At 45.7% G+C, this 25,883-nt stretch overlaps 1 protein-coding gene across 2 annotated transcripts in view; it reads right to left on the bottom strand.

The window, feature by feature from the left end:
• Window positions 1-25,883, bottom strand: part of USP7 (ubiquitin specific peptidase 7) — a 75,786-nt gene that overhangs the window by 40,516 nt on the left and 9,387 nt on the right. For both annotated transcript variants that reach the window (XM_083153369.1, XM_083153368.1), the window contains exon 2: window positions 1,484-1,588. In XM_083153369.1, the coding sequence (XP_083009495.1) occupies window positions 1,484-1,588 (105 nt within the window). The remainder of the gene's footprint in view (window positions 1-1,483; window positions 1,589-25,883) is intronic.

Here is a 25,883-nt window from a genome sequence, read left to right as displayed (position 1 = left end):
CGCTTTACAGAGAATATTTCAACATTCACATCAGTCCCTGCCCCAGTGGAGCTTACAATCTATATTCCCTACCACATATACACGCACACAGACATTGTAGGGTTAATTTATTGGGAGCCAATTAGCCTACCAGTATATTTTTGGATTGTGGGAGGAAACCAGAGTACTCGGAGGAAACCCACCCAAGTACGGGGAGATTATACAAACTCCGCAGTTAGGGCCATGGTGGGAATCGAACCCATGACCTCAGTGCAGTGAGGCAGTAATGCTAACCATTACACCATCCGTACAGCCCCGATTGTACTGAAGATGGGATATTGCGATGGGCAATTAGATTCTATTATCTTCTAGAAGGTGCGAAATAAAATAATCGTATACATACACAGCATATATTTAATGCACAAGTCATTTGAATAGATGACAAATTAGCTGAATTTGCTTATACGCACACAAAAAAAAAAAAAAAACCTGGCAATAATTTTAGACCGTTTATTAAAAAAAAAAAAAAAATCTATTTCAAAATGTTATATTCTACATACTGGTGTTAGGCAATGTATATTTAAATGTTATATATAGTGTATACATACATGCATTGTTTTCACTGTATGCCGCATGCATAGCATCTAGTCCCTGCTTACTCTGCTAATCAGAGCAAGTGAGTTACTCCCAATCACCCTCCCATCATGGGATGTTTGGGTCAGTGCTCAAATATAAGGATCGATCAGCACTTATTGTACAAACAAATTGTGAGGAACATCTGTTGTCTTAAGGGCAGTTAGCTGGTCCCCCAGGGTTCATGTGCCCATGGTTCCTCACAGATCATCACGTGATGTCAGGATGTCTCTCCCTACACCGTGTAGGAGGAGTAACCAGCATTAAACATGCTGAAGGTAGTCTGGCGTAATGCTAGCAGATAATGCATTGGGGCAGGCAGTGTTCACTCTAGGCAGTTTTAGCAAACGATGCACTCTGCCTGATATTTAAAGAGCAAAACGCTCCCTTCCCTGTCCATTTAGCAGCACTCTGCTAACACAGCCAGGCCTGTGGGTGCCCGCCGCAGCACAAACAGATACCGCGTGCATGCACTAATAAACCCTGTACTGAAATGGTTGGGACCCAGAGTTTGATCATGGGCACTTTAAACCACTTTTTTTTACCGAAGTAAATACCAAAGGAATATATATGCTAGGGCAGTGGTTCCCAAACTTGTTGCCTCGGGTTGTTGGTCCAGGATTACAGTATGTTACTAAGCGATAGACAAAACCAAAGCTGGTGGCTAATAATTATAAAATAGGTCTACAATTAGAACTATGTCCACCACATAACAGAACCCAAGGGTGCTAGGGTCTTACAACTGCCCCTTTCAAAGATGTGTGAAATATTCTAACATTATACTTTGAGAAACAAGAGTTAAAGAGGAAATAGTAGTAGGACATAATCATAATTCATCAACAATGTCACGGGGCACATTAAACTAACATACCATCTTCCATATCCTCTTCTGTATTATTGTGACCATCTGCCATAGCAACATTGCCATTTATTACTGGGTTAGGTGTGATTCTCGGAGGGTCATCCGTGTCTCCAGCTTGAAAATAAAGAGGGAAAATAAATTATCATATTTTCAATGTGGACTATAACATACAGATCGGAAACTTCACCATACATATCAAGTCAGTGAATTGGCAGGCTGGCTTAATATTACGCATTTCAGTAATGTTGACCAGGTGTATAACATATGTGCAGTGGTAGTAATAGATGCAAACAAACACTCATTATCCAATTAGCACACCCATTTTAAAAGTGCACTAGTCACACTTAAAATATATAATATACACACACACACACACACACAAATAAATTCCTTCATCTGTTACACCCAAGCTCCACTCCAAAGTGACGATCGATCACAAGGGAATATTGAGTTGTTCTATTTCATCGCTCCCATGATCGCTCCCAGACTAAACTGATCAATGATCCGCAAAAAAAAAATTGCAATTTTAACGCTAAAACAGGTTACTTGAGTGGGGAGCAGGAGCTAAAATGGCAGAGCCATTTGTGTCTGGACGAAACAAATGAACTGTTCCATCGGGCATCCGGCAGCTGTCAGTGCAGCACAAAAAATAAATCATCGTCCTACAAGAGAACCGGTAGGTCCTAGAGGAAAAAAGTGAGGGTATTTAAACAAAAACTTTCACCTCAGCTGACCTGAGGCAAGTCTGTTCACTGTTTATTTACCAACCAATTACCTTAAAATGTACTTGGAATTTTTTATTTCAATAATACAAGAAAATCAAGATATCTATATTCCTGTAGACTACACACATAAAACAATGGTAAACTATTCCAACAGCTAGTGATAGTCTAAAAACAAGGTCACCCCCCCCCCCCCCCCGCCCCCCAACAGCTAAAGGAGCAGTACCAGTATTTGCCCATTTTAGTTTACAGCCTAATAGGGAATCCTATTAAGAGAAGATATTTATGTCTTCTGTAAGAGATGCAAACATGCGCAGTTGGGCATCCTGATCACGTGCAATTAAAACAGAAATGTGGCACAATAAGTAACAGAACATAATCTACTACAGAATAACTCTTATTTGCGGTCAGTGGGTAATACAAACATTACAGCCCATCTCTTGTACCCATTTCACACTGCAGTTAAAGCTCAGGTTATTGCCAGTTTGCTGCCTGGTCAAGGTGTATAATGGGCGACCCAGGTTTAGGGGTCACAACTGTCGGGGCTGGCCCTAAAGCCGTGACCCTGTCCCGTTCCCGATCTGCTCGACTGAGATTTTGCAGGCAGGATTCAATGTCCCATCTGCCAAGCGCTGAGAAGCGGGCGTGGCTGCAAGAAGCGGGCGGGGACTCGACAGTTCCTGTCAGAACGTGCCCGATTGCTTGTCAAGTCGGGCACGTTCTGCCAAGATCCCTGTTCAATGTCGAGGAAGACAGCATTGAATAGGTCCCTGCCGCCATTCCCTTAGCGTTAAAGTGTCAGACTTGGGTCGGAGCCAAGACCATAATCCAGGGTCTGATGCAGTAATGCAATGTGAAAGCAGTATTATATAATAGATGTATTTTAAATGCTATGTTTTTGTCTTAGCGTCAATGGCTATATTAGTTTATAAATCAACAGAAGACACTGATCTTATTTAATTATGCGCAATGTTCAACTGCACACAAATCTACTTTATAAGATACCAAAATTTCTCCACAAAATTTTAGATAACTTGTTGATTTTCATGGTCCTGATGTATCATTATTGAACAGCACATCATTGCCATGACCCAAACTTTAATTGCACCCAGAATGCTATGATCTCTCACGATAATGGGCGATTCAATTGTGTTTAGCTCCCATCTAAATTTCACTTGAGTCACAAAATTTTTCGAGTGGCCAGTCATGAATACTGAACTTATCACGGACTATCATTTTGCCCAAGGTGGGCACTTTGTATGGGAGAAGCTGGTTAATGTTATATCAGGCATTCTCGCATAAGGTGCTGGGCACCAAAAACAAACATAGTTTAGCCAATTGAACCAGTCTCTAAGGGTTAATACACACCAAATCAACACCGGTTTAAAATTGACCACTCTGATGAAATTTGGTTTAATAAAATGCTGCCAGGGGTGTAAAAAAATCCCAACATTTTAGGCTGATCTGTACAATGGTTTGTGGTATTTTTTGATATTCCGGTAAAGCTACAATTTCACAAAACCTTTTTCATCAACATTCGTTAAATTGCATTTGCAGCAGACCTAATTGAGCCAAGGCTTTGTTTTAAACCTCTTTGTATGGGCTTTCAAAGAGGGATTTTGTACTTACCGTAAATCCTTTTCTCCGAGTTCACAGGTGTCACTGGAGTTACACTGGGGAATAGAAGGTGACCACAGGGAGCATAGGCACTTTAAACATAAAATTAGTGTGGCCAACTCCTCCCCTTCTACTTCCCCCCTCAGGCAGTCTCAAAGATCGTGCCCGAAAGGGAGCAGGAAGATAACACTTCCGAAGAGGAGGTTCGAACCACATACATCATTCAATACGTGAAGTAAAGAAGAAGTCAGTGAGAAAAAACACTGAAAAACATAACATACAGAGTCAACAGACAACATAGTATTATAATATAATAGTTTTAACCCTAACAGGGAACTCCAAGGTAATGATCCTTGTAGGAAGAAGCCCGAAGGCAACAGAGAGAACAGCGCTAAGGCGGGCGTCCAGTGACACCTGTGGACTCGGAGAAAAGGATTTGCGGTAAGTACAAAATCCCTCTTTCTCCTTCATCCACTAGGTGTCACTGGAGTTACACTGGGGACGTCCCAGAGCTTGAAACCCGGGTGGGTGAGCGCTGAGAACCCCTTAATACCATGCGGCCAAACCTGAAGCAGGAGCCACAAAGGTATCAAACCTGTAGAACCTAACAAGGTTCTACTGCCCGACCAGGTAGCAGGTCGACAGAGTTGTTGGAGGGAGACTCCTCGGGCAGCCGCCCAAGAGAGACCCACCGATCTGGTTGAATGCGCTGTGATACAAGCAGGAGTAGGCCTAGAAGAGGCGATATAGGCCTGACGAATGGTCAGCCGAATCCACCTAGAAAGTGTTTGCTTAGAAGCTGGCCACCCGCGACGTAATGGGTCGTAGGTGACAAACAGAGTGTCAGACTTTCTAATGTGGGCTGTGCGAGATACATAGATGCGCAGAGACCTGACAACGTCCAATGATCTAGCCTCTGTAGAGTCATCCGTGAAAGCTGGAACCACGTTGGGTTGTTTCAGGTGGAAAGCCTATACTACCTTTGGTAGAAAGGTCAGACTAGTGCGGAGTTCTGCTCTGTCAGAATGGAACTGAAAGGAAGGGGGAAAGAGAGAGCCCCCAGTTCAAATACCCGCCTGGCAGATGCCAGAGCCAGTAACAGGACCACCTTCCACGTGACATAACGGAGGTCCACCTCCTCCAAAGGCTCAAACACTGAACTCTGTAAATACTGGAGGACCAAGACAAGGTCCCAGGAAGCCGTTGGAGGATGAATGGGTGGTTGTAAAAGTACCACCCCCTGGAAAAAGGTCTGCACCTCAGGAAGGAAGGCCAATTTCCTCTGGAAAAAGATGGAGAGAGCGGAGACCTGCACCTTCAGGGTATTCAGCCTCAGCCCCGAATTCATTCCTGTAGATAAAGGAGGAGTCTTGCTTTTTCGAACAAGGATGTGGAAACACCACGCCTCTCACACCCAACCACATAAGAATGCCATATGTGGTGATAGTGTACCGAGGTGACCTCCTTTCTAGCACGTAGCATGTTGGGTATCACCGCTCTGGGGACACCAGCATGCTACGTGCACGCCTCAGGATGGACCCTTCAGCAGCCACGTCGTCAAATGAAGACGACCTAAATCTGGGAAGATGAAGGGTCCCTGGCTGAGAAGGTCATCCTGAAGAGGCAGGGGCCACGGCTCGTCTATCAGCAGTGCTGTAAAGTTGGTGCACCAAGACCGTCTGATGCTATCAACAGAGCCAGGACTCCTCTCCGGATGCGTTGAAGAACTCGAGGTATCAACGGAACGGTGGAAAGAGGTATACATACTGGAAGGGCCTCAGAGCAACCAGCGCGTCCACCCCTTCTGCTTGTGGGTCTCGCGTTCGAGCGAAGAACCTGGGGAGAGCAAAGTTGCGTCGGGACGCCATCAGGTTCACTTGATCGATGGATCAGTCTCTGAAAAATCTGAGGGTGTAAGCACCACTCCCCCTGAATGTACGTCCTGCCGACTGAGAAAGTCGGCCTCCCAGTTTTCTACACCGGGTACGAAAATGGCCGACAAAGCTAGAGCGTGAGTCTGCGCCCAGAGCAGGATCCTGCTGACCTCCTTCATGGCTGCACAACTGCGGGTGCCTCCCTGCTTGTTGATATATGCCATGGCCGTGGTGTTGTCGGACTGGACATGGATGGGCTTGCCCTGAAGGAGACGTTTTGCCTGGAGAAGAGCGTAATAGGGGGCTCTTAGCTCCAGAACATTGATCGAGAGGAGACTTGTGTTCACAACCCCTGGAACTGGTGTTCCAAGGTGACCGCTCCCCAACCCCGGAGACTGGCGTCCCTGGTGAGGAGGGTCCAATCCCAGATCACAAACCTCTTTCCTTGCTGGAGGTTGGAGGTGTTGGAGCCATACGAGACTGAAATGTCTCAGTCGAGCTCCCACCCTGGGGACCCCCAGCTGGGACGGAAGACCGTCCTGCTGTTGGCTTGGTGGTTTTGGGGTCCAGTGTGGTTGTAGAGGCACCTCTGCCGCAGCCTCTGGAACCTTGGTGTGAAGAAGCACCCCCTCTGGATCGACCTCGAAATCTGTTTGAGGGACGAAAAGATGGCACCTGGGCGGTCCTGCGAGAAGGAGGCAGTGCTGCAGAGGGGAGGAAGTGAGACTTACCTCCCATCGCCTGGGATATCCAGTTATCCAGCTCTGGGCCAAACAGGAGCTCCCCATTGAAAACCAAGGACTCCACTGTACGCTTTGATTTAGCGTCCGCCTGCCACTGGTGTAGCCAGAGGGCTCTTCGAGCCGCAATAGATAGTGCAGAACTCTAGCTGCAACAATACCAACATCGGAGGAGGCCTCCATCAGAAAAGTGGAAGCCTCTTGAATCTGTTCTGACCACTGCATGATAGTAGCAGGGTCTGAGCCCTCACGTATCTCAGATGACATTCGTGAGGCCCATATCCCTATGGCCTTATTAAACCAGCCCCCAGACTTGCGCCGGACGCTGCAATAGCCCAGCAGCTGAATAAATATTTTTCAAGGTAAACTCCAACTTGCAGTCAGAGATGTCCTTGAAGGTGGTGGTACCAGGAACTGGAAGGACTGTCTTTTTTTTGACAGACGCGACACGAATGAGTCCGCCGCTGGGGGTATTTCCACCTTCTTTCTGCCCTCAGGCAGTAAGGGATAATTTGGAAAAAACCTGTGAGGGGTTTGAAAACGTTTGTCTGGATGTTTCCAGGCCTCGATTACATGGTCATCTAATTCCTCCGCAGTGGGGAAGTTAGATGACTGCTTTTGTGTTTTTGCCAAAAAAGGGATTTTTGTAAGAACTTACCGTTCGAATCCCTTTCTCTGATATGGTCCTGGTGACACAGCTTCACATTGGGATGTAGGAGGGTCCGCAGGAGCCAGGCACCTATCCTAAAGCTTTTGGAGGGTAGGCTCCTCCCCTACTGCATCCCAGATTCCTCAGTTCAATCTTTCAAAGCCACTGGAATACATTAACTCAGTACAACGCCTGCACATATCATATGCACAATTTTAAATTTAACTTTTCAACCAATTATAACATGAAACATCATGAACACTGGCATACTTACTGAGCGTAAGGGAGGGATCGCTGTGTCACCAGGACCATATCAGAGAAAGGGATTCGAACGGTAAGTTCTTACAAAAATCCCTTTTTCTCTTTCAATGGTCCTGGTGACACAGCTTCACATTGGGACGTTCCAGAGCCGGTCCTTTTGGGTGGGTACGCTCAGGTCTGCAGTTCTCATCACTGCTCGCCCGAATGATGCGTCCACCGACGCGAACTCATGGAACCTATTGAATTTGGCAAAAGTATGAACAGATGACCAAATGGCAGCCCTGCAAACCTGCTCAGCTGTTGCCCCAAGTCGAACCGCCCAAGAGGTGGTAACCGACCTGGTGGTATGCGCATTAATCCTGGCCGGTACAGGCCTACCAACTTTAGCATATGCAAACGCAATAACAGAGCGCAACCACCTAGCAATGGTCTGCTTAGAAGCAGCCCAACCAATTTTGTGTATGTCATACAAAACCAGTAAAGTATCAGTCTTTCTGACGCTCTTAACTGTCCACCTAAACGCGCAAGACGCGCACAACATCCAAATTCCTCAATTTGTCCCTTTTCCTAGAACCCTCTGGGGGTTGAAACACAGGCAGAACCATCTCCTGATTTAGATGAAAAGCAGAGACTACTTTTGGTAAAAATCTTGGGGTACTGTCCGAAAGACAGCCCTATCATCATGACATATAAGGGAGGGAGACTTGTAGAACAAAGCTCCCAACTCCAATACTCTTTTTGCTGACGCCACCGCCAACAAAATACCAGCTTCCCTGTAAGGAAACTAAGGTCAGCCAACCTTAACGGCTCAAAAGGCGCCTTTTTAAGGTACTCCAGAACCAGAGATAATTCCCCTGGCGCTACTGGTTGCTTGTAGGGAGGGTTCAATAGAGAAAACCCCCTGCAGGAAGGTCTGACTTCCAGTATTAATGCAACCCTTCTTCGGAAAGAAATTGACAAGGCCGAGATATGTACTTTGAGTTACTGAAGGCTTAACCCAGAGGAAAGTCCATTCTGTAAAAAACTCCAACAATTTTAGCCACTTTAAATCGGAATGTGTGTGATTTCTATCTTTCACACCATCGAATATAGGTCTTCCAGACCCTATAATAATTTTCAGAAGACTCTCTGGCTTTAATCATCGTGTTAACCACCACCTCTGAGAATCCTATATTCCTCAAAATGGCGGTTTCAACTGCCAGGCCATCAAAATTAATCAAGCTGAATCCAGATAGTTAAACGGTCCTTGTCTTAGACGGTCTGACCTCAGAGGTAGACGCCATGAGTCCACAGAGAATTTCTGAAGCCTCGAGTACTAGGACCTCCTTGGCCAATCTGGGGCCACTAAAATTACTGGAATTGTCAGGGCCTGTATCTTTTTCAACACTCTTGCCAGCATTGGAACTGGTGGAAAAACATAAAGAGAATTCCCCTCCCAGGGGATAGACATGGCATCCACCGCTTCTGCCAGTGGATCCCTCATCCTGGCATAAAACCTGGGTACCTGATGGATGAATCTGGATGCCATCAGGTCCCCCTCCAAGGTTCCCCACCTCCATGTAACCTGGTGGAATACTTGTGGGTTCAGGCTCCATTTCCCTTCCATCAGCTCCTTCCTGCTCAGGAAGTCGGCCTCTATATTCTCCATTCCTGGTATAAATATTGCTGATAATGCTGGAACATTCTGTTCCGCCCACAAGAAGATTCGGGACACCTCCCACATAGCCAGCTTGCTGCGTGTGCCTCCCTGGTGGTTCAGATAAGCCACAGCTGTGGCGTTGTCGGTCTGAATCCTTAAAGGGAGCCTCTGCAACCTGTCTCCCGCTAGAGAAAACACTTTCCACACAGCTCTCAGTTTCAAGATACTGATCGGTAAGGCAGATTCCTATGGAGTCCACAAACTCTGCAGACGCAGGTCCAAGACTACTGCCCCCCCAGCCCCTGAGACTGGCGTCGGTAGTGACTACCAGCCAGCTCCAGGACTGCAGTGACCAACCCCACTGAAGGGAGTCCACGTCTGTCCACTATTTCAGGGAGGCTCGAGTTTCCGAAGACAGCATTATCTGTTCAGATTTCATGGTCTGTGTGATTCCTGACCAAGCCTTCAAAATATTCCACTGGAACACCCGAGAGTGGAACCTGGCAAACTGCCGCGTCTCGAAAGACGCCACCATCTTCCCCAGCAGCTTGAGGCACCTCCATACTGATGTGCTCCGAGAGCTGAGAATCTCCTGGACTAAGGCAACCAGATCCCTGGCCTTTGCCTCCAGTAAAAATACCCGATGTAGATGGGTAACCCGAATGACCCCCAAGAATTGGAGTCTCTGTGACGGCACCAACTGAGACTTTTGTAAGTTTAAAAACAAGCCGTGAGCCTGCCAAAAACCCAATGGCTTTTGCCAAGTGACTCTTCAACATGTCTGCTGACTCCGCTCTGAACAGCAGGTCGTCCAAATATGGGATCACGGTGTTTCCCCTCAGTCGAAGCACAGCCGCCATTACAGACATTATCTTGGTGAATACCCTTGGCGCTGAGGCCAGGCCGAAGTGCAACGCCTGGAATTGCAAGTGTATGGTCTCCTATCTCAATAGGGTCTGATGTCCTGGATGAACAGGAACATGAAGGTACGCGTCCTGGACATCCATGAACGCCAAAAATTCTCCCTGGTCCAGGCTTCACAGCACTGACCATAGAGACTCCATTTTGAAATGGTCTACCCACAAATGGATAATTAACGACTTTAAATTGAGAATCGGTCTGAAAGACCCGTCTGGTTTGGACACCCGACACAGTGGAATAAAAGCCTTTTTTCCCTTCCGCTCTGGGGACCGGGATCACCACACCCTTCTCTAAAAAAGAATGAGCCGCTCCCAAGGGAGCTGTACGGAGCCGAGCCCCTTTTGGTATTGGCGTGGGAATGAATCTTCTTGGAAGAAGACCCTTGAAGGGAATTCTGTAACCCTGGGTTATAATTTCTAACACCCAAGAATCCCGGTCTAACAATGCCCAGGCGTCTTTGAACAGTGTCAGATGTCCCCCCATCTAGACCACCGCCGGGCAAAACCCTTGGCAGTCATGCAGATGGTTTGTCCTCTCCTTTGTGTTTGGTTTCTTATTTTTGAAAGGAACCAAATTTAGACTTTAGGACCTTTCCCCTGAAGGGCTGCCCTCAGAAAAACGCACCTCCTCTAAGGGAGGGCCGCAAGGCTGGTCTGAAAGCAGAAACCTTGATGTCTGCTTGGCTGCAGGGACTGGCAGGAAACTACTTTTGCCACCTGTGGCCTGCTTAATAATCTCTTCCAATTCAGAAGCAAATAACAGCTTTCCTTTAAAAGCTATTGTCTCTAAGGCTTTCTTAGACACATTATCTGTCTCCCAAGCCTTAAGCCAGAGCACTCTCCTGGCATTTACAGACACTGTGGAAACTCTGGCAGCCATTTTGAGAGCTTCCTCTCAGACTCCAATACATGCTCTGCAGCCGTTTTTAAGCTTCTCTGCAAGCAATAACACACAAGGGTCAGCGTGTAAAATAGTGCACAAATTTCTGGCCCACACGATCATGGCCTTAGAGACCCAGGCTGAAATCATCAGAGGGCGTAGGGTGTATCCCACCCCTTAAAATAATGCTTTGAGGTTACCCTCCAGCTTTTAGTCTGCGGGGTCCTTAAACGCTGCTACCCCTTGTACTGGTAGCACAGTGGCTCCACCTGAGGTCTTGATACACGTGCCACAGAAGCATCTACCACTGGGACTTTTTTCCAGAGGTCAGCATGCGCCTCAGGCATGGGGTACAGGCTTAGAAATCTTTTAAGTATCTGAAGCCTTTTATCAGGGGTTTTTTAGGCCCCTTTGCAGGGAGATATCAGAATCTTTACGCTGTCTCATAAAAAACAACCTTTGCAGGAGTTTATCCTTCACAGACAAATTTAATGCCTGTTTAACAGCAGTAATAAAATCCTCTACCCCTGAGGCTGAGGACTCTTCAGAAATATCACCCTGGTTTAGTTCTGTGTAGTCTCCTACCTCATCAGCAGCTAATAATGGCCCTGAATAAGACCTTTTAGGTGTCCCCACAGAATAACCATAAAACTTGTGTAACAAGTAATTTAAACCTGCTGATTCCCATAGCAGTATCCTGCATGACCAGTAATAAATCAGGATCTGTCTGGGTCCGAGGCACAGAGCTAGGGGACTGCTGAGAGAATGGCAATGGTCTAGGGAAGTTACCAGCCATCACTCTGCCTGTCCAGTAATGCACCAAAGCATTTTCAGACCTGCCTAGGGCTTGGCCCATGCAAGTTCCGATGTACAACCCTCTGGAGTTCACTCCCCATGGGTTTCACAGCAGCGCATATAAATACATAAGCCCCCCTCAGGGACAATTCTCAGTGTACAACCACTGCAAGCGCTCAATGCATTTGAGGCTCCCTCCCCCAAGACCACAGGCTGTTGCTCAGACCTGATGTTCTCAATTAACACAGTCCCAGCATTAAATGTACAAACATTATATACAGAACCAATATACTCAGTTCACTTAGCTTTCTGTAGTCTTCAGAATGGGGAAAGCGATGCCCAGGAAATCCAATCACACTGTCAGGATCTGTAAGCCAGCTCAGCTCCGCTGCAAGCGTTCTGAATGGCGCCAAAACAGAGTGAGGGAAGGGACCAAGTCCCTGCTGCTGCGGGGTCTGTGACTTTTGGCGCCAACTACCCCCAGACAGCCGCTCCCATTGTAGGATCTCCTTGTTCCAGTATCTCCCCCTCAGCTGGGGACCACTCGGAACATGCCTGTAACAACACTGCTGTCCTCTCATATCAGGAGCTCAGTGTGTAAGCTCCGCATAAAATGGCCGCCGCCATCACGGAGCGCCTGTCCCCCATGATCCCCACCTAGCGTGAAGCCGGTTTCAGAGCGCTCCGGAGCCCAGGCAGCTTCTTAAAAGAAGCTGTAAGCGCTGCACAGGGAGGCCAGACAGCGTCTCCCTCGTGCACAGTGAGCTGACAGGACGCGCTTCTGTCAGCTCCTGCTGCGCTAGCAGTGTGAAGATTCACTAATGAGAATCCTCACACTGTGCCTACCTAGCTAGTGTAAAAGTTAATAAAATAATAAAAACCCTAACTAGCTCTACTCCTTCGGCTGCTCCGGCAGCCCTTTAGAATAGCACCCACTCCAGTGGGCACCTAACACGAACTGAGGAATCTGGGATGCAGTAGGGGAGGAGCCTACCCTCCAAAAGCTTTAGGATAGGTGCCTGGCTCCTGCGGACCCTCCTACATCCCAATGTGAAGCTGTGTCACCAGGACCATTGAAAGAGAAAAGGGATGGTCGGGTAGGAGCATCTACTCCCTCCGTAACATTACAGGCGACTTTGACCATGTCAATTAATCCTCAATCCCGTGAGGTGTCAAAAGCAAGCACATCTGCACATCCTCTGGGGGTGCAAATTCACCCTCCTCTAATTCTGGCTTTGTTGTCAGAATCAGGGGAGTTTTTATTGCAACAGCTGCATCCACCCAAGATGCTACCCCGCTGGGGTGCAAGGCTACTAGCAGCCAGGAGAATTACTATATTAAGGTATTCTCCAACTTTCATTGAACCAGAACCTAGAAAGATATTCCAGGTGAAATTACAACTTCAGAGTCCACTGTTGGTGGAGTCTGCCATAGTGCCCTGTCCTATGTAGGAAAGGGGTTTGACCAATAGTAGCATGGGTGGATTAAACAGACTAGGACTATGGCCAGGCAGGGTTATAAAGTTTTGCAGAGGTCTTTAACACATTACAAGTGTCTGGGCCAGAACTGTAACTATGTATGTGTACACTATAGTGTTACAAGCCCTGTACCTCTGCATTAGAGTAAGGCAGTGACCCCTGTGTCACCCTGAGGTAACATCAGCGTACATGTGATCTGATGAAACATTGTAACAGAACAGCTAGGCTGAAGCTTCCTGCTGTCCTCTGTATGACCCTTCAAACTGTCCCCCTCTAACTGCATGTCCACACTGACTGCTATAATCTGAGGACACAGTGTATATTTCTGTAAGAAAAGAGGGGTGCAGGAGAGGCAGTAACTAGGCTCTGCCAGCAGAGGCTGCCTCTCATTGTCCCTTTGGGAAGCAGTATCACATAACATCAGTGAGCTGAGTTAGTGTTTTACAAGTGGATTGCTGAAAGCATTCATCCTCGAGCCAAAGCTCTAGTTATCCACAGCAGAGGCTTTTCTTGAAGTCTCTGACCTTCTGAGAAGTGTAAGCTCAGAGGATAAGCTGCCCAAGCAGGGGTATCCACAGGGGGTTGTACCAAAAGTGGGGTTACTGTGCACATATCACAAAGTAACATGCCCTCAAAAGCCTGTATAAATTTAGCATTGCATCTACACAATCATAGGGTATTGCAGGCTCTTTGTCAAAAGCAAGAACTTGTCCCACTTCCTCCACAGGGAGGGGGGGGGGGGGGGGGGCATTTATTGCACCCTCTTCTAATTTTGGCATATCATCAGAATAAGGGGCGTCCACGTGTGGTGGAGAGGCCCCCTTCCTTTGCAAAAAAGGGGGGGTTTTGAGGAGGAAGGACAAGAGTCAGCCTGCTTTAGAGACAAGGCTCTAGTGAGGCTTTGTACCGCAGAGGTTAAATCACTCTGCTGGTTTCAAGATCTCTCCCTATCTTTCTGAGACTCAGAGTTCAGAAGGTAAGGCTGACCTGACATCTGTAAGCTGTGTAGCCCAGAAAGGGGGTCCACCGGGGCTTGTGTCAAGGGGGAGTTACAGTTATAACAGTATACAATCCCCTCTGAGGAAGGTGTACATTTTGAATTACACCCTTTAACAAGCAATTCTCTTGGTGCTTCCCCCTGCCATAATGACAATTATATTGCACACAGACAGGTCTACACACTACCACACACCCAAGGGAGAGTAGGTATAGAAGATCCAGAAAGAACACTGGATGGGAGAGACAGTGAAAGGGAGAGAGCTGCCACAGGGTCTAAACATCGCTATGGTATATATATATCCAGGGAGCGCTATAGCCCTATTTTAAACACAGCCCAACTGTCTTCACCTAGCTCTAAACCCCTGCTGTACTCACAGACCAGGTAGAGCTGTAGCAGGACGGTCACCAGGAGAATGGAGTGTTCTTTGCAGCCTTTGGTGGGGCGTGCAGTCGAACAGAGGAGCCTCCAGCAGCATGACCAGCGGCGCCAAGTGTAACGAAAATGGCCGCCGCCTGCGTTCTGTAACGCTGGGGATGCCGGGGCTGTTGCGAGTACCACGCGGTAGCTCAGCCCCCCGCCCGGCAGCCCTCTTTCTCTATGGCACCAGATTTAAACAATCCTCTGCTATAGCCGCCTTGTAAAGCCCTGACCTCCACTGCTTAACAGCGAGGCAGAGTATACTCACAGTCTGCAGCCTGCCGTCGGCGGTCTGTCTGGGGGAGGATCGTGGCACACGCTTTGGTGGGCGGCGCCTGTTTCATCTTCAGAGACGGTGGTCTCTGCAGCCAGGGAGCCGGGCGCAAACCATATCAGCAGCAGCCGGCTCCCTCCGGCAGGCTTTCCTCGTAGCAGGCAGATAGTAGCAGCAACTATCTGCCTGTCCTCAATGTGAAAAAAACTTGCTGCTTTTGCTTAACTTAATAAAATGCCCAGGAGTGAGCACAAGTGTTGGCCACACAGGAGTTGGCCACACTAATTTTATATTTAAAGTGCCCATGCTCCCTGTGGTCGCCTTCTATTCCCCAGTGTAACTCCAGTGACACCTTGGATGAAGGAGAAATATAGATATAAAACAGAAGAATGTTTCATTAAAAATATTTCAAAATTTAAAATATATTCTCAAAAAGCCATTATTTTCTTTTTTTTTTTTAAATTAATTAATAAAAAAAAAAAACTTCTTTTAAGAACTCCCTACACCAACAGGTTTATTTTATTGATCCTAAACAAAAGGTTTCACTTTGGATATTTTGTTATAATAATGAACGAGGGAGATCGGTTTGTTCATTATTTTAAATTTATATCTTTATACGATCCCTTTGATGTATATTATCACAGTATGGTGATAAGCTTCTGCTGGATGAGGGAGGCTGCTTGGAAGCATTGCAGTGTGGAGAATGTTCTAGTTGGCTGGAGCTATTAGATGCCACGTGTCCTGTGTGTGAGGAAGGGGAGGAATATTACTAAGGGTATATATACCCATGCTGGAAACCCAGACTCTCACATCCTGAGGAAGACCTGGCAAGGTTGAAACGCGTTGATGGAGAGTCTGGGACATATCTAAGAGACCTACACCACTGCATTGCCTCACTTCTCAATTCAGGGGTATCAGTCCGGACCTGATCCCCTGAACAAAGTTAAGTGCTTTTTTTTATCTTTGTTGTGCAGGTGTTGTGGTCCATTGTGCCCTAAATCTTTTAATTGTATCTTTTGGAAAAATAAAAGCTTGTTACTCGTTCAAGTACGCTTTCTCTTCTCTTGTTATATATACATCTATTGAGAAAGAAAACTGGGAGGAGGATACTCCCACAAAGAAACCGAGATAGGATTGATAACACATTGTGCTGTGTAAGTGGGGTACGTCCCCCTCGCTATTTATCTAAAATACACTGGGTGAAGTTATCCATACCAGAAAGGGCAAGGGTCATGTTTTGAATTGAATTTTGGTTTCCCTATCACGGATAAAAGATACCTTTATGTGTGGAGCACAACCCTCTTTTGGTGTGAGTAGGACTTCCTTTTTGGAGAAAATAAGAAATTAGAAAAATTGCAAAAAGGAAAAGAGAAAGAAACAGAAAAGTCTGCATCCGAATTGGACTAAGCCAAAGACTACACTACCCTATACTATATAAATAGGTTGTGAGCGCAGTTTGCGACAGGAGAAACCATTTTTGTATACATTGTCCACATTGAGGGTTGGGTGACCTTCCTTCTCCTGTCTCTATTGCTGCTCCTTGTGCGCCAGTAGGATACTGTACCCCTTGCTTCTGAAAGCTGTATTTGTTTTTAGTATTTCCATATCAGAAACCCTTTCATTCAGTCTGTTATAGTTAACAGATTAAACACCAAACATGGTGCAATAGAAGTTAACACATCTGGCTTCCATGGGTATGAAAAAGATGGTGATGTAGCAGCTGGATGTAGGAATGTCACTTTCTCTTTAGCAATGCTTTTATCTTCCTCCAGAAGAATGTGAGCCAGCAATTGTTGCCAGAGACAGCAGCAGTTACGTACACTGTGAGGTCAGCAAGTGGCAGCTTTCCTTGAGATGTTGTCTATATGTTCCAATGTGACAATAAAAAACTTCAAAAGATGTGTATTGTGGGTGCTGCAGGTAGAAAAAGGTAAAAAGCATGGGTTTCTGTGTACCAGCAATAGTTACTGCGTTTTTAAATCGATCACCCAGAAATATTGCTGCCTCAATATGTTCTTCTTGTGTTGAATGGCATAAAATGCATTCTTGTAAGGTTTTCCTCTGCCCAGTCAAAAAGTTTTTGTGTTGCAAAAATCTGATTACAACATGCATGGTACAGGCTTGCTCAAGATTCTCACCTCTTCACTGTGCCAACTACACCATAACAAGGCCCTTTGCCACACTCTGCTTCAATATTAGCAGCAGAGCTTCACTGGGGCCATCCAATTAGCACTGATCCTACCCCTAACAGAATCCTACCTCCGATGCCAGAATTTATCAGGGATTATGCTTTGTGTGCCTCAGATACAGGAAGCATAATCCCAGATAAGCAGCCAATAGAACAGCGAGAACGCATAGGATCAAAAAATGTATCCCAGATCCCATGTGTTATCACTGGGGTTTTTGGGCGTGACCGCTATAATGACCACTGATCATGAATCACGTTCACAGATTGCATGCAATTGGATACCTCCTAAATTGGTCAAGTTTTTCTTATTATCAAATAGCTTTGATAGCCCAATTGGAAAATAAGAATGATTTTGAGTGGTTTTGTCAAATTTGATTTTCAAGAAGCTTAAGGCCCATACACACTTGCCGATTTTCAGCTGAAAATCTCCTAGTGTGTATGTCCCCCAGATTGCCGACTAGCGATGATGCGCGCTCCCGCATCATCGCTAGCAAGTGAAGCACCACTGGCACACACCTATGTGAAGGGGGCAGGCAGCATGGGCTCCAGGCTGCGTGAAGTGCCCGGGGGCTGTGAGTGCAACGGCGGGGCGGGCAGTCCACAGTGTCCGGGAAGCTCTGAGCGGATGCTGGGACAGTAAAAAAATTCAAAAAAATAATATGTGTGCCGCTGAATGGCTAAAGGTACATATTGCCCACGATGGGCATTTATCGCCGGCAATATGGTCGCTGAGCGACCATATTGCAAGCGATTGGGGTGTGCACCTGTGATAAATCACCAGTTGCGTGCTCCCATTTTTAGCCCCCTTATGATCGCTGCGACCAGCTGATTTCCTCTGGGGTTCCCCCGGCAGAGGTTCTCTTTCATCAGCGACCATCTCTGGTCGCTGATGAAGAGTAGACACTGAGCAATATGTGTGCACAGCTTAAGAGTGCTGCCTCAGCCAATCAGCAGCAGGCCTAACTTTTGATTTTTTTTTCTAATTCTGCTATCGCTGTCTGCTCATTGCCTCCACTGCGGAATGCTAACCCCACCACTGCACCCACAGCCCCGGGTGCTTCACGCACGGGGGGGGGGTGGTTGGTGGTGGTGTTTCCCCATCCTGCCCCAGCAGCTCCCTGGGAATTACATGGAATAAATTGCATTCGCTTTATCCCATGTAAAAAATGTCACGTTAAGTGCCAAAACGTAGCGAGCTCTCCCGGGCACTCAGGTGAAATCAGGTCCAACTGTATGGGGTCCTTTAGAAAGCATTCAAACATGGTTAATCAAGGTTTATAATACATAGCAATGTTTCACAGTAGGTTTTCATTCAAATAAAAAAAATGGTTTTAAACCAAAAGCAGCAGATTTTAGTTTTTTCCCCATTCATGTTCGATACATTGTTTTTGATTCCACATCAGATACGGTACTCTTTACCTAAAACGGCGCCCGCGATTAGCATCGCGGGCGTCGGGGGTAAAAAATCGCGGGCATCGCATGCACATAAAAAACGGGTACGACGCGATGCCCGCGATTTTCCCATAGGGATCAATGTTAAAAGTCAGATTGGACACGATTTTAGTGTTAAATGCCTCAATGCCCGCGATTTTTACATAGGAAACAATGTTAAATGGGCCACAGAGCCCTAATAGTCCCCCTGAAGTCTTAAATGGCCCCCACAATTTTCAACGCCACCCCACGATCAACCTGAACCCGAAGCGTGGCGAGCGCAGCGAGCCCGCGAGGGGCGGCGGTACGCGTCCTCCGACCTTTTCATACCCCCACTATCCACGTCGGCGTGGAGTTGAGAACAGAATAGTGTGGCGAGTGCAGCGAGCCACCGAGCCCGAAGCGTGGCGAGCCCCGCGAGGGGACGCGGATACCTTCACAGTTATACGCGTCCCCTCGCGGGCTTCACAGGTGTCCGTGGTGACGCGGACACCTGTGAAGCCCGCGAGGAGACGCGTTTACCTGTGAAGGTATCTGCGTGCGCTCGCCACGCTTCGGGCTCGCCACACTATTCTATTCTCAACTCCACGCCGACGTGGATAGTGGGGGTATGAAAAAGTCGGAGGACGCGTACCGCTGCGCTCGCCACGCTTCGGGTTGACGTTGATCGTGGGGGACTATTAGGGCTCTGTGGCCCATTTAACATTGTTTCCTATGGAAAAATCGCGGGCATTGAGGCATTTAACACTAAAATCGCGTCCAATCTGACTTTTAACATTGATCCCTATGGGAAATCGCGGCCATCGCATCGCACCCGTTTTTTTAGTGCATACGATGGTCGCCGTTCTAGGTAAAGAGTACCTCAGATACAACTATCATAGGAACCCATTGCAGCTTGATCTGTATGCAAATTAGATAATCCCAGGCAAGCGGTGCTGCGGCCATTCAGTAAGCGCTTACAAGGACAGGCTTTGAGAGACTATATTTTACCCCCTCTAAATCTGCGCCTGGTCCCCGGGGGCCCCTCTGACCCTTGAGGTCTCTTACAGGGGCCTATTACATGTGTCCCTCCTTGACACCCTTGTCGTCAGGCCTGCCCCCAGCACTGCTTGCTCTTATGCCACTCTACCCTGAGCTCTACTCCAAATGATGCTTGCCATTAACTGCCCCTGACCCAACTGCTACATTTCTTCACTCCCATGATCCCAAAAACAGTGGCATAAGACCTCAATTTAAAGTGGGGGTCTCTGGAACCCACATTTTAAACACGGGAGTCTATATCAATATGAGCAAGTGATGAATGGCTCACAGAAGCAGTGCTATGATCAGTCAGCATTCAGTCATTTCATATTTAGGGCTTTATTATAGACTGGTAGGTATTGTTGGAGCCACAAACACATTAACAGCTCATCTGCCATGTAATAAAATAGGATTGTAAAGCTGGTTACACAGGAAAAGTGATATTGTTGATTTATGACAGAGTATTTTACCTATTAATTACAAAGGTGAATCATGGTATTGTTATACATGACAAAAAAACAGTGACACCAGTCCTTTGCAGTAAAGACGGGATGGTATTCAGGTCTCAGACATTAACACAGCCGCAGAGAATGCCACTAGTCCTATTTACCGCAGTTCTCAAGAGCAACGCTTCTCCTCTGTCCTCAAAGTAAATAAGGATGTGATAGATCATTCTAACCCAATATGCTGGCCCGTCATTTCAGCTGGAGGTAACTGTGTACCCAGCTTACACCATTGGTTTTCAAACCCAGTCCCCATGGAACTCAAAGTGCATGTTTTGAAGGTAATTTAGCTGGAGAACAGGCATGTTAATTGACTAGCACAATAGACCTACAGATGGTACAAATAATTTGTTATACCTTGAAAAAACACACGTAAATCTTCATTGTGCACTGGCGATTTGCGCAAACCAGTGATAGCATACACCGACAGGTTTAAGGATGCCAATCCCATGCCGGTATTCGGGATTGAAAGATGCTCAATCCCGAGATCCTGGGGGGAGGGAGGCAAGTAAAGAAGCCCCGCCCACATTAGTTAGTTTATGTCGGCAGTGCAGCCAGGAGCAGGGTGGGAAGAGAGCAGCTGTACATCTGACAGACTCTGGGAATAGGTGGTGCAGCCGGGAGTAGAGTGGCGGTGAGGGGCATGGCCAGTGTGCTGCGCAGCCTGACCTCTGACCACGTCACACTGAGCAGAGCACCTGCCCGGTATAATCCCGGGATTGGAGTTTCCAAACCCCAGCAATTATGGGGCCAAATCCTAGGAATTGGGATTGGCCACTCTAACAGCAGCTAGTGACAATCCAAAAATTTAATATGCCTAAAAAAAGTCTGTCTTGCTCTCTCAGCCAATCAGCTGCTGCCTGAATGTGAGGCCTCCGATTGGCTGAGAGCTCTCAGCCAATGAGAGGGCCGACCAAAATTCAAATTCTGATGCCCGCCAGCCCTTCTGCCATCAGCCTTGCTACAGTGCCGCCCTCTCTCTTCCAGCACCCGATGTGGCATACGATATCGGAGGGGGGGGGGGGGGGTGGAAAAGAACCACTTGTGCACCATAAGATGAGATCGGATGCAATGGGACATTGCATCCAATCACACAAGTGTATGGGCATCATACTACACAAATAAATAAGCAATACTGGAAATGGTGACTCATGAGGCCTACACATGTAGCAATTTAAGGGCATTTTCTAAGTGATCTTACTAGATCACTTAGAAAATGCCCCTTCATAGCTCCGTGTCTAGGGGCACAGTGATAGCGATGCGTGGCACTAATCGCCGAGCAGTCTAGTTAATTGCCGGGTCAGCGGAGAACACTGTCCCTGACAGATCGCCTAAGGTACGTAAGGGGGGGGGGGGGGGGGGGGGGGGAGCCGCAGAGGTAATTAGCTGGTCGCAGGAGCAAGCTCCTGCGACCAGCGATTACAATGGGGCAGAAAACGGGAGCACGCACCCGGCGAATTATCGCTGGTGCGCCCTCCAATCACTGGCAATATGGTCAATATTCCCAGCGATTATAGACCCTATCGCCCCCGTGTGTACACAGCATTAGCACACATCGCTGTGTGCTGAGCAATCTAGCATCAGCAGTGTCACAACATGTTACAGTTGAAGACAAAGAACACAGCTGCATCAGCAGACAACACTGCAATAAGTATCAGTGTGGCAGAAAACTAGGGGAATTAAGTCCCATACATTGGGGAGGGGATTTCTCATCTGAGTGGCTTTCCGCATGAAAGCTGCCCAGTGTGTATAGGGAAGCGATGAGCGCTGCTGCACGCTCCCGCGTCATTGTTGCCGTACGCCGCTCATCTGCTGGTATTACCAGCAGATGACTGGCTTTGTGGACAGCTTTCCATAGTGCTGCGCTGTGGAAAGCCATCCGCCCCCCGCTGACAGCGCCAGGCAGGAGGAAAGCCATTCAGTGTGTATGCACTGAATGCCCCCCCCCCCCCAGTGATGTCAACGATCATCGCTGTCCATACACGCTGGGCAAAATCGCCAAGTGTGTATGGACCGTAAGTGCCAAAGATGGTTTAAGACAAGAAAAAGCGCAGTGGAAGAGGGCAAGCTCACATTCAATACTACATAGAATGTTGAAATCTATTGCTTATATAGAAGCTTATATAAAAGATTTATTTTTTTCACCATACCTAGTTAACTCCAGTAAAAATACAAGCTCTGGAAGGATCAACTGCTGTAGATATTTATAGGAGATATCTAGAAGGAGGAAACATTACACACATTTATTGGCAGCGCCCAAAAAAAGTAGACCCCTTATGGACTCAAAAAGAAAGATTTACCAGGCTGTGAGTCCTAAGCTCCAAACACCACCTCAAATGGAACATTTACCCTTTAGATATGGCCAGTTTTAATTGCTGCTAAAATAACTAAAGCTCAGTTTTGCAAAAAGAGATTCAACTCCACTGACTTCAATGATAATAAATGACAGTGCTAAAACTGTGATAATTAATTAAAGTATTGTAAAATATTATATATTTTTTTGTGTGTGTGTTGAAGTGTGACAGCGGTCAAACTTGCAACACATATTTGGGATAGTCCAAGGCCAATGTTCCCTCACTCCCTTTTAACTCAAGTACAGTTTCTGTAATAGTCACACTTTGTATAACAGTCAGTAATATTGCAGAATAGCTGCATTCGTTAATGTTTGGATGCTATTGCTATGGAAATTTGCTAGATTCCAAGCAAATGGAGAGAAATGCCATCTTGACCATTTTATTATTTTTTTTACCTTCAAGGAGAACTTTGTCATCGCCTAAAAAAAACTGCATGGCCAGGAGTTGAGTTAACCAGGGCAGGGATATCCCTTCTGAGGAAGAGAGCACACAATATCTAGCTATACAAACCTTTGCCAGCATACAGTCAGGTCCATACATATTGGGACATCGACACAATTCTGATATTTTGGGCTCTATAGACCACCACAAAGGATTTGAAATGAACCAAACGAGATGTGCTTTAACTGCAGACTTTGAGCTTTAATATGAGGGTAAACAGTGTAGGAATTACAATGGTTTCTATATGTGCCCTCCACTTTTTAAAGGACCAAAAGTAATGGGACAATCAACTCAAAAGCTATTTCATCAACAGGTTTGGGCTTTTCAACTCGTTATTTCATCATTAATTAAGCAGGTAAAAGGTCTGGAGTTGAATCCAGGTGTGACATTTGCATTTGGAATCTGTTGCTGTAGACTTTCAATAGGAGATTCAAAGAGCTGTCACCATCAGTGAAGCAAGTCATCATTAGGCTGAAAAATCAAAACAAACCTATCAGAGATGGCAAAAACATTAGGTGTGGCCAAATCAACTGTTTGGAACATTCGTAACAAGAAAGAACACCCTGGAGAGCTCACCAAAATACCCAGAAGACCACGGAAACCAACTGTGGTGGATGACATGAATTCTTTCCCTCGTGAAGGAAAACCCCTTCACAACAGTTGGCCAGCTCAAGAACACTCTCCAGGAGGAAGGTGTACATGTATCAAAGTCAATAATCAAGAGAAGACTTCACAAGAGTGAATATAGAGGGTTCACCACAAGATGTAAAACTATTGATGAGCCTCAAAAACAGAAAGACCAGATTAGAGTTTTCCAAACAACATCTAAAAAAGCAGTTACAATGACCGGAAGCATACCGCAAATGCAACCTAAGAGATTTTTTAAAGCAAATAAGTGGAATGTTATGCAATCGCCAAGTCAATCACCTGACCTGCATATGATTGAGCATGCATTTCAATTGACATTTGAAGTAGAGGCCTATAAGAGCAACACCAGGGATGAAAGTCAGCATCTGGTGATGTTAATGCATTCCAGACTTCAGGCTGTAATTGACTGCAAAAGGATTTGCAAAGCATTAATCAAAAAGTGAAAAGTTTGATTTAGGATTGTTTAGTTTGTACCATTACCTTTGGTCCCTTAAAACATGTGAAGCACATAAAGAAACCATTATAAACTCCTACACCGTTCACGTAATTTTGATGTAAATACCCACAATTAGCACATTTTGTTTGGTTCATTTCAAATCCATTGTGGTGGTGTACAGAGTCCAAAATATGGGAATTGTGTCGGTGTCCCAATATTTATGGACCTGACTGTATGGGAGTACATAAGTCAGAGTCCTCCATGCTGATCCCAAATTTCATATACCTGGTTTATGAAGTGGAATATGTACTCTTGTTTTTACAATACAGTTTAAACCAAGAACATAGATTTTTCTGGACAGGCCCGAGTTCTACACTTAAGACAATTAGTGCTTGCTCTCCCCTCCATAGTTTATCCAGCCAAACCGGAGTCTAGTAAACCCTACGGAGGATAAATTAATTTGTGGTAACCTCAAAGATGCAGCAGCACAGAATTCAGAAGTCAAATAAAAATTTAGTGCCAAAATTATATGTAACTTCCTGAAGAAAATTACAACCAGCAATGGTATGACAGACTTAGATTTGTTTGGTATCAACAATGCATCATATTAAGACATGAATTCATTAGCATTTAGGCTAGTGTTGCAAGGTTTTATCCAATAGCCCATTTTTCATCTAGAATATGAATCTCAAGTTGAACTATAAGAAAGGAAAGGGTCTTGAGATGGGAATTTTCCTGACACTAATGAAAATGCTTCTACTTTAGAACATGGTCAAAATGAAGAAATATCTAGAAATTATTATTGAAGCATATACAGTAGCTACAGATGATATACACTACTCCTGGGAATCTTTATGTATCTCAATCCAACAGAGTGTCTGGGGCAACATTTCTTTCCACCGAAAGTAATCAAATGTGACGGCTCTTGAACAACTATGCCTAGTAGAATGAAACTAAATTTGTGTGTCTATATGAGTAAAAATGATAGACACTTATCTAGATAAGTTCAGCTATAATTGCTGCCAAGTGTCGCTTTACCATGTATTAACTCTGGGCATCGGGGGTGAATGTGTGCGCAATTATTTTTGTGATTAATTCATTTTAGCTTAATTTTGGTTTAATTAAAGGTTTCTTCTTTTAAACTTCTTTTGTAGCACCTGGAGTGGTGAGCTGTAGTGTGCATAAAGTTATCCATTTAATTGCCCAAATGGGACTTTTTTACACTGCAACAATTAGTTTAGTTGGGTTTATCTGTTTTATGCTATTAAACACATCACTAATCTCTGCAATAAAAAAAACAACTGCCCTTTTGATCTTCAGTCATGGTGGAAGATTGGGCATGATATAACAAATTAATTCTCCTCAATTAGTGCTGAGTGTTAATTATCCATTGTGTAACACAGCAAAGTCTAAATAAGCTTATTGGGGTGAATACTTTATAGTCATTGATAGAACTCCTTTATGTATGACTGATGATTTAGTCAATCTGGCTCTAACCCCAGCCAGTAAGAATGAGCCTGATGTTTATAGATTATTGCGGTCACATGTGACCACTGCAATACTGACATACAGTTTCAGCTAGCTGTGGCTTTTAACCAGCAGCAGCTTCAGAGCAGCTAGCTACTATGAAATAGCCCCGTTTCTTATTGGCTGCTGATGCACATTAGTGATCTGACCGACTATTTTTGTCCAAAGAGCCATTATAATTACTCAATAGTGCTACGGTTATACTTGCCTAACCTACAACAACTAGTCCATACTGCGGTCACCCACTACATTGCTATAATTAGCAGTTACCACATTCAGCCATCACAATATAATTAACCCACCCTGCTGTCATAGTTAACACATGTTCTTCTACCATCTCATGACCTAAACTAAATCAACTATTGCACCTATTACATATAAAATATGCATCAGACTCTACAATGAAACCTAGGGTAATTAAAATATGTGCAAGAGGGGGATTTCCTTTAGGTTTGCCATTTATGTAGGTGGACAGTATATATACTGAGAATCCTACTGCACAGCCCTCGAAGGCTAATACTTAAAGAATGTAACATAAGTGTTGATATAAAAATGAGAAACATCCAAAATGCCTTCTGAATGATCCTCCAATTAA

The sequence above is a fragment of the Crinia signifera genome, chromosome 7 (assembly GCF_055691185.1).
Source record: "Crinia signifera chromosome 7, ASM5569118v1, whole genome shotgun sequence".
NCBI lineage: Eukaryota > Metazoa > Chordata > Amphibia > Anura > Myobatrachidae > Crinia > Crinia signifera.
Note: the sequence above shows the minus strand (reverse complement) of the source record. Positions and strands in the feature narration are given on the sequence as shown.